Genomic DNA, 9754 nt, shown 5'->3' with positions numbered 1-9754 from the left:
GATTTGATGATTTTTGTTGGTAAATGGTCCCAAGTGGTTGTTTGTTTGTTATTGAACAATTTTGTTATCTTTGTTCCACATTTACACGTTTGTGAAATCCTCTTGATTTGATACATATTGTTAAATTCCATTATCATTCACCATATTTATCAAATAATTATTTTATGGGTAAAATATATAAATTAACAATATACTTTTACAAATTTCCTTATTATAACATTCCATTTTCAGTTTTCTTATTACAACAATGTACTTTCAAAATATTTTTTACTAGGACATTATACTTTCAAAAATTACCCATTATAGTATTGGATAACATGTTACCTTTTGAACATGTTTTTCTTTGTTAACCTGTTACAAGAAAATGATTGTTTTTAGAAATTCAAAATGGCATCTTGTCCCTCTTAGGTCGGAAAACAAATATGGAAAAAACTCAATCTGACATGGAAATGCCACTCTTTCTACCCAGATAATATACTTGTCTTCACCTCTATAGTATGTTTAGAACAAAACTTCCCAAATGGATGACCCGTAATTCACGACCATCGACTGTTCGGCCAACAATTTCGATTCCGAGAGTTCTCTCTTTCCTTCATCAGTGTGGAATCAAAAACCACCAGAAATATTCTCCCGAAAATATCAATCAAACGGCAAACGAGTTTTTGATATTAAGTCATGATTCTTCCTTGCCTGTTGCAATAGGAACAAAAATATATGAGGCTATACGATTATGTAAACGGCAAAAAGTTGCAGATTATAGAATGATAATATCACCATCAGCGGCTGTCTCCGTTCTTTCCCTTGGCTTCTTTGCTATCGTCTTTGCATTCTCAGCTGTCGTTAAGATTCAGAGAAAATAAACGAATCAAGCAAGGCAACGTTTCTGGCCTTGGAAGGATTCAGCACACAGACCATCTCAAAAGTTCATTAACAACCCATAGAATCAGCAAATCACTGTAATAACCAAGTGTCTTAAGGTGTCTACCACCTATGTTTTAAGTAAGGTTATACGTCCTATGAAAATTGCAACAACTAAGTTAGGGGTTGTTTACTAAATGCTTACTTGGTAAGTGCTTCCCGGATAAATTTCCTCATTGGATGAACATGACAAGGGCCAAGAATCTTACCGGGTAAGAGCGATGAGAAAGATGGAGTCTTACCCGGTAAGTGAAGATGACGACTCTTACCCAGGTAAGTGAAGATGACGACTCTTACCCAGGTAAGTGTTTACCTGGTAAATTGTTGCATTCGATATGTTTTGATGTACTAAAATCTTACGCATCAAAATAAATTATAGTGTGGGTAAGCATTTGGGTAAACAGGCCTTTAGCCTAGTGTATATGTTCTCCATTTCTCAAACTTTTCACTGGACGGGGGTCTTCAAGGAAACAACCGCTCTAACTTCTTAGGGTAGAGGTCAGGCACACACCACACCTCCAGGTGGGATATACTGGCTTGTTGGTTTGGTTTGGTTATACAYGCYCTATKAACATTGCAACACCTCACTTTTGGGAAAATGCTAACCTTTCCTTTTTCAAAAGGATTCTAAATTTACCTTTTGTTTACAAATAAGTTGTTGGTATTAATCTAAGTTCAGAAGATGTATTTTAGATATTTGACAATTAACATTTTTAGTTAAACTACGTATCAAGTCAAACATGTTAAGGGAGGATTTTATAACTGAAAATGGCATTCTTGGGCCTAGGGTAACTAAACCGTCCGCATTAATCAAACCAACACCAACAATGAACGGAACTGATGACAACCAGGATTACCTTTAAATTTCCTTTTCTTGTGAGCTCTCCTCCTCTTTCTATCTTCCTGTGTTAGTTCTGCTTCTTCTTTGATATCTCCTTTGCCAGAAAATACTTCCTCAGGAGCCAGCATGGCGGCATCCGAGACAGCCAAAGGTGCAATCTACATCCACGAAAAAACAAAAAAAAGATAAAATATTTAGCCAACAAAACCACTAATGGCCAGTACCACAGTTGATGCAGCATTATGAATAAATGAGATGGTTCTAGAAGAGTTGATACCTCTTCCATTGCTAAAGCAGGTACATTTGTTTGAATAGACATGTCTTCAATCACCTGTACAAGTTAATTCATTCGAATTAATAAAAAATACAAGGTTGAGGTGGTCAAAGAAGTATCAAACATGTTGGTCAAAACAAAGACAAGTATGGATGCATACTGGTTTTGGAGTGAAGTGGAAATGCGATAGAGCATCCAACTTCAAGCACAATTTCTTGAAAAGAAGACTTGCCTAACAACATCAAGTGAAATATCTGTAAGAAACGACATTATAATGTAACATAAAACAATATTTGCAACCCCAAATGATTAGAGAACTACTAATGTGAGCTAAGAAATAGCGACTATCCAAGTAAATCCACAGTGTACCTCCTTTTTTTGCTCATCTGAGAAAGACAATGCTTGTGAAACCAGGCCAGTCTTCTGAGCATACTCATCCTGCAGAAGGATAAAAAGTAAGTTAACAACCTATACGACATTTAAATTGGGAAGAACCGCCCTCCTAAGAAATTATCTTAAGACACATCACATATAATGCGTACTTAATCTGAAGATGTATGTCTCATTGTGTTCAAACTGTAATCTACTATCGCTCTTTTACTTATAGAGCAATTTCCTGTGCTATTATATCACATATTTAGTGATTATCAATATAAACTGACTGTGACAGCTCTAGAAAACAAACGAAAATTTCTGCCAAGGAATATAAACAAACTAGTGGCTGAGACTTCAGTTTTAGAGAACAAATCGGCTCCCAATGCAAGTAGTTGCGCAAGGTGCTTGATTCGACAAAAATGGTAAAGTTATAATTTTCTTTCTGTGATACCGTTAGAAATTGGGACAGATATGCTAAACAAAGCAGCCAGGGATTCTTGCATCAAATAAATCAAGCAGGAGATACTAACCGCATATATTTCACCAAGGCCCTTCTTACTCTGATTCTCGTCCTGCAAAGTTAACATTGCAACATTTATTCCCCCAGAAACATATATAAAACCATCTATTGAGAAGAGCGAAGGAGCAGATATTAGATACTGCCATGTGATGCTTAAATGCTTTACCAGTTCCTTCATTTCTCTTGGTGCTTTAGAAGGTAAACTAGGAGCCTTCTGAACATCATCAAAGTGTCCCTGACAACAATACATCACAATGTTGCTTATTAGAAAGAGAAAGAAAGAGCACACATACATTCAGTTTACCATAACAAATATGAGAAAATGTTGAAACATAACTCTATCAAGTAGTGGGATCTTATAATTTATATAATGGGATGGTGGGTTACAAATAAAGTATATTAGCTATGAGCGGTGAGCCTACCACATCTAATCAAGTGCATATATGTCTGGGGATGCACTAGAAGGCATGCTTTTTATGCAGCAAGCTAGACTACTGACACAGTGACACATTTGCTTGTAGAATTAAGGGGTTGTTTCTTTGCAGCTTAATGGTTATGTTGTTATAGCGGTCAATTTTTTTTTTTAAAGATTAACCTGGATATCCAACCCGCTATGCGAGCCGACTAATCCCAGGACGACCACCTGCTTTGCAGATAGCCCGGAGTCCCCACATTTGAACCTCCGTGGCCACAAGGGGATTTTATTCCTCCTTGGATTTGAAACTGGGACCTCCTGGTACTTTTGACCTTTGGAGCCAAGCTCAAACCAATCAGGCACCACCCTTGTGGTTAATAGCAGTCAGTATTGTGATTTGAAATAGCGGTTATCGCAGTGGTACAGCGGTCCAAAAAAAAATGGTTCATATAATAGTTATTAGAATTATATATATAATATATATGTACGCATACATAACTTAAACAGGGAGTATCGATCATCGAGTTAACATCATCTAATGCGTTCAATTTTATGAGGAGGCTGTCGAGGAGGAAGCTGGGCCTGAAAGTATCGAGTTCAAGTCAAAGTCGTGGTCTCGTGGAGGACGACGACGTTGAAAACCTAAAATTTAATCTTATAAAACAAATCCAAATCTAAAATAAAGGACCAAATCATTAAAATAGAACAAATCCAAATCTAAAATAAAGGCCCACATCATTTAAATAAAAGCCCAAACAAGTGTAATGTAAGCTACTAAGCTGGTTACCCAAAAAAAGCCCAGCCGCAAATGGCGGTATTGCAGATAGCTATTTTTGTTAAAAAGCAGTGATTTATTGGTAAATTGCACCGAAATTCTTGGCGTCGCTATTATGACCGTTATTTTGCAACCGCGATTTCTTCCGGGGCCACAAACCGCTACTGAGCAACTATTGCACCGATTTTAACACCATAGCTTAATGGTCTGGAAGATTTATTCGCTAAGCATATCAGTATGTTTGTTTGCAACTTACTGATTAAGCATGATGATTAATTGTTAAGCCATCTATCTATTAAGGCTTAAGACAAGAAAAAGACTTCTCCTAACCCTCTCTCAAATAGGTGGCCTTCCATCAACCTTCCCTAAAATCCACTCCTCTTAAAATCGATCGCCCTCTTCTTTTTGTTCGACTATCTCTTTCTTGCTGCCCCCTTCTATCCACTCTTCCCTTCCTCTACACCCCCTTGCTCTCTGTTAGCTATTCCGGTTGTGTACTTTAGCTTTTCCAGCAGGGTTATGCAGTCAGCATAAACAGGTAACGGACAACATAAACTGGTAAATTTCTTTTATGCAACTTCTTGTTTTGCTTACAAGTTGAATAATGCATGTCTCTCTTCTTTTAGATTTTCAATAGCCAAACGTAGCGTAATGAACAAGTGAAGAAGCATTTATGCATCAGGACCTTTAATGTAACATAATCTCTACTCTATTCTTTTCTTTCACCTTTTGTGTCTATGCAGCTTTAGGGATAGGTGCCTTCCACAAATTCCATGAGATCAAGAAACCATAGAGTCCTCTAGCTCTTAAACCGGCAACGCACCTGTGTTCTTTTGGAGCTATATTGTATGGAGCTATATGGTGTTCACACTGTTTAGAGCAGAAATAGATACTTGGTAATCCTCCGGCACTTGCATCTACATAAGATGCACATAAGTCCTTATTGGATGCAGTCAACAAGTGTTTTCTCTTAAGGCTCTCAAGAGTGGAATTATGTTCAGAAATTTTATGAAATATATATTAGATCTTCCTGTGTCTACAATGCGGTTTATTGGCAAGAAAGATGACTTGCAAGTCATTTGGAAATGATCTAGACTGATGGGTAAGATAATCACTTTTGCCATTCAGACCGTCTATTCAGGACAAAGAACAAACAACAATACATCAAAATCCATCCAGAAGCTTAATGCGTTAATACATTCCGGGCTTAATGTGAAAAAAAAAAAACAGCACCTAAGCTTCTAACAGTTAAATGCCAGGACAGAAAGAAAATGAAAAAAGAAATCAGAGAGTCAACTTCACCTCGGATATCCGCTTCATGATTAGCTCTTCAATGGACTGGGAAACCTCCTCCGTGATTACTGGCGGTGGCTTTGCATTGCGCTCCCAATCCAAATCAACTTCTAAGGCACTATTCTTAGGTCTTTTAGTAGCGTTTACCTGCCACCATAGATCCAAATAAACAAGTTGATATAGAACTACTACATGTCACAACTCTTCACAACTAATAAACCAGAATTTGCACCTCTCCCTGCATGGTCCACGATTTTGCTTCCAAGTTTTCCCTCTCCACTTCCTCTATTTTGGCACGCTGTTCTAGAAGTTGCTTCTCATGAGTAGAAAGATTATCTATCTTCATCTAGAAGTGTTCAAAAGAAAAATACATTACTCAATTGCCAGTAACAGCACTTCAAGAGCAATTTCATTCCAGTATCTAGCAGCATTTTGACATATCTTATGAACATGTAGTTACTACCTCATCATCGGATCCCATGCCATCATCATCTTCATCACCTGTGTCTGAATCCTCAGTTTCTTCTTCATCGCTTATGTCTATATCTTCCACTTTCTCGCTCACTTTAGGTTTCTTACTCTGGTCACGTTTCTTTGTAGACGTAAAGAAGTCCTCGTATCTGCCAAAGGTAAAAACACATTTTCCACTGGTTTAAAAAAACGAAACAGCAGGTACAAGCTTGAGCCACAAAGCCCAGAGATAACAACTATTAGCAGATGAAGCCAGGCCCAACTGGGAATACTTAAATCAACTGGAGTGAATAGGATGATGAAATATTGTTCGTTTTTCTGCAATCCCATCCTTCAGAACTTCAAATGCAAAATCTTGTTCATTATACAACACCCAAAACAGAGCAACTGAAACAAATGGTTCCCTCCGTGCAATGCTTACGCACACACATGCATCCGTATATCTTACTCAGATCACATAATCTAGTCACAATACATAAAAGAGTAATGAAAGCATCACCTAGCATCTTCAGCATCTGACATGTCTTCTTCCCCTGCAAGTTCAAGAACTCCAAGCTACAATAAAAAAGGGGGGTAATTAGACAGAAAATTCTTCAGAGGAAAACCAGCCAGAAAAGCAACTAAATCATATAATAGATTAACAAATTTAGAAATTTAAGTTGAGAAGTAGATTATTTCTAAAGCCTATCATTCTTCTTAGAAATGTGCTCACCTCATCGTCGTCGTCTTCATCATCGTCTTCTTCTTCATCGTCTTCCCCAAACTTTCTAGACATTTTCTTCACCACTTGTTTCTTTTTGTTAACTCCGTATTCTCTAGCTTCATCATCTTCCATGAACTCCTTCATCTCCTGTATATTTAAAAACTTATCTTCAACACCAACTCCGCCTCTCTCTTTACGTTCTCTCTCTCCGTCTCTGCTTTCATCTTCTTCAATCTCATCCTCATCCTCTTCTTCGTTGCTTTCGTCATCGAGTTCATCATCCTCATCCTCATCCTCTTCGTCGTCGTCTTCTTCTTCTTCTTTCTCCTCTAAAACCAACTCCCTCTTCTGCTCTTTATCAGACTCACCACTCTTAAAAATATCTTTAAGCTCTTGTGAATCCTTCTCAAACTTGTTTACTTGACGGCGGATGGCGGATATCAACGGCTGAGATTGAAGATCAATTTGCTGCCAAATCTGCTCGGCGTCGAACTTCTCGTCTACAAGGAGGCGGTCGAATGGTGATTTAGGAGTGTAGGGTTTGAGTGAAGCGAACAAGTGCTCCGAAGCAATACGAGCGGCAGTAGCAAGTTCCGACGATGGAGTTAGGTACATCGGTGGCTCCGTCAGTTTCAGGCGGTGCAGTGCTTCTACTCCGGCGGAGGGTATCGCCGCCATAATTAATCGGTTCGTTGGTTAATTGCGCACAGAGGAGGGTTTAATCCGCGTCTGCCTGTTTGATTTGCAATAAAATTAGAATGGAATGTTAAAAAAAAAAAAAAAAAAGACAAATATATCCTTTCTCTGATATTTCTTAAAAAAATATTAGTTTTTTTTTTTAATTACAAATAAGAATAAAATTAACATTTAATAAGGAAAAAAATATTTACCATTTTTTGAATCATATAGCATAAAACGTGTAAAAAGTTCAAACAACCATAAACAAACCATTCATACAAGTTGACACATCAAATATCCATATATAAATATTGTTACCAACAAATGTTTATACATAGGTAAAAGTTGTTGAACCATAGCATCCAAGCAATATGTAACAAAAATATTGTCCAAGCAATATAGAAGAATTATTGGTCAAACGTAACTAAAAATATTGTTTTTACCACCAATTGATCATTAGTCTAATAAGCCTACGTCTACGTGTTGTTGCTAAACTAAGTTGGACCATTTCTTATTCCCAAAAACAAAAGCTATTAACAAAAGTCATCCGAACAAGAACAAATCATATACAAAAATCAGAAATCAGTGAGCCCAATATATACAAAGCAGCACAACAAAAATGTTGACTAGCAAATTAACTTTGTTAAATGTTGAGAGACCAATGAATCAATCTTAACTTGATCTATTTAAGATGCAGGTTGAGTCTGAGTCAGTTTGGTGGAACCTAGGAAGGGAAAAAGCTACACTGTATGTGGCCTATGGCAGGACAACAAAAATGCCCAAAAAAAGAACATGTTATGAACTCCTATGGACCCATAACAACTGTTCACCATTATACATTCATGCTTTAGAATTACAATCTATATATTGATGATCTGGAATTACAACAGACTTGATCCGACAAACTGTCTACATAAAACATCTTTGTTTCACACTCCAAAATACCAAAACAAGAACCTTGTTCTTTGTGATTTGCATTTTCATTCAGGTTCTGTTGATTCAGAATTTTTATTTGCATTTTTAGGTTCTGTTATTTGCATTATACACCATGATTTGTGAGTTGTGGTTAAGCTTCAAATATATTCTATGTTTGCAGGAAGGTTGATGACTTGAAAAACGAACTGGGCAAATACGTAACATACAGCCAAATAGCAGTATATCCTGTAAGCTCAAAATGGTCATTTTTATGTCTGAGATCAAGTTGTTGTGGCCTTGTGGGAAATGTTACTAACCGAAAGCAGCAATATAAGAAATTTCAAAATTTCCTTAACCATGGACAATTCATCAAACAGACAGTAACAATAAATCAGAAATCGAAACTAAATTAGAAGATGAAGAAGATGAAAGCGGTAACATTAAATCAGAAGATGAAAGCAGTAACATTGAATCAGAAATCGAAGCAGATTGAAAACAGTAGCAGTTCACTCGAAGATGAAAGCAGTAACATTCAAGAAGATGAATAATAAATCAGTAACATTCGAGAAGATGAAAGCAGTAACATTCGAGAAGATTCGACCTACAGTGCTCGATCGATGGAGAAGATGAAAGCAGTGTTTGATCGAGAAGATGAAAGCAGCGTTCTTTGTTAGGAGGCGATGGCCGGCCAGGGTTTACATAAAGGTGAAAAGTCTGAAAAATCTAAATCAATTTGGAATGATTAAGTTATTGAACAATTTTTTGCAATAAATAAATGTTTGGATATTTTAAAACATGTTAAATAACTCTTTGAACTTTTTAAAACATGTTAAACACATCCTTGTGACATATACAACTGATTAATGTGGTAAAATAATGGAAAAAGTCTGAAAAAACCAATAGACTTTCATATTTTGAACGATTAAGTGTCTAAACATTTTTTGAACCAAAAAAATACTTACAATTAAAATAAAACAAATATACCAAAAAATCACACTTAAAAAAGATTATTGATGAAATTTATTTTAATTAAAAATAAAATATATTATGTCATTGATTTTTCAAATTAAAAAAAATATTTAGAAAAGAATACTGATTAAATTTATTTAATTAAAAATAAAATTTATTTTGTATGTGATTTTTCAAATTAAAAAAAAATAAAAAAGATTTAAAAAAGATTACTGATTAAATTTATTTTGATAAAAAATAAAATATATTCCTTGGAAATTTTTCAAATTAAAAAAATAGAAAATAATTTGATTAAATTACTGATGGATTAACGATAAAATTTAACTAAATTTACAATTAATTAAAATTCATTGGTAATCCATCGATGAAATGTTATAACCGACAAGATTCAAACACGATCTTTTACATTTATTAGCATGTTATTGTGTTAGAGCACATAACCGTGGTCAAGTTAGCCATCAACTAGATATAAGTAATTCATGCATATATACCAATAAATACTAGCGACGATTTTCAATTAATTATGTATTTAGTTAAACTTTACCATATCCGTCAGTAATTTAATCAAATTATTTTCTATTTTTTTAATTTAGAAAATAACCAACAT

General features: G+C 35.6%; 1 protein-coding gene across 2 annotated transcripts; it reads right to left on the bottom strand.

The window, feature by feature from the left end:
- Window positions 1-307: 307 nt before the first annotated feature.
- Window positions 308-7318, bottom strand: LOC112499710 (U3 small nucleolar ribonucleoprotein protein MPP10-like). 2 transcript variants are annotated; one of them, XR_003067255.1, is made up of 13 exons: window positions 6595-7318; window positions 6382-6437; window positions 5875-6031; window positions 5644-5757; window positions 5421-5558; window positions 3095-3163; window positions 2939-2980; window positions 2403-2471; window positions 2194-2287; window positions 2037-2090; window positions 1776-1917; window positions 775-834; window positions 308-690 (listed from the first exon to the last, which is right to left on the bottom strand). XR_003067255.1 is itself a non-coding variant. In XM_025103043.1 (13 exons), the coding sequence occupies exons 1-13, from the start codon at window positions 7261-7263 to the stop codon at window positions 674-676; spliced, it is 1659 nt and encodes a 552-aa protein (XP_024958811.1). In that variant the 5' UTR covers window positions 7264-7318; the 3' UTR covers window positions 308-673. The 2 variants fall into 2 exon arrangements, 1 of the variants encoding a protein (XP_024958811.1); XM_025103043.1 differs by having other exon boundaries at window positions 2194-2265.
- Window positions 7319-9754: the final 2436 nt, after the last annotated feature.

This window comes from Cynara cardunculus (assembly GCF_001531365.2).
Source record: "Cynara cardunculus var. scolymus isolate 2C chromosome LG 16, CcrdV1, whole genome shotgun sequence".
NCBI lineage: Eukaryota > Viridiplantae > Streptophyta > Magnoliopsida > Asterales > Asteraceae > Cynara > Cynara cardunculus.
This window is presented reverse-complemented; position numbering and strand designations above follow the sequence as displayed.

What these genes read in the sequence shown, in the direction of transcription:
- LOC112499710 (XM_025103043.1), bottom strand. Translation starts at nt 7,263, where the DNA reads ATGGCGGCGATACCCTCCGCCGGAGTAGAAGCACTGCACCGCCTGAAA. An exon ending in TCATGAAGCGGATATCCGAG is followed by an intron (nt 3,164 to 5,420) that starts GTGAAGTTGACT and finishes TATTGTTGTCAG; the next exon opens with GGACACTTTGATGATGTTCA. An exon ending in GCCTTGGTGAAATATATGCG is followed by an intron (nt 2,472 to 2,938) that starts GTTAGTATCTCC and finishes ATCCTTCTGCAG; the next exon opens with GATGAGTATGCTCAGAAGAC.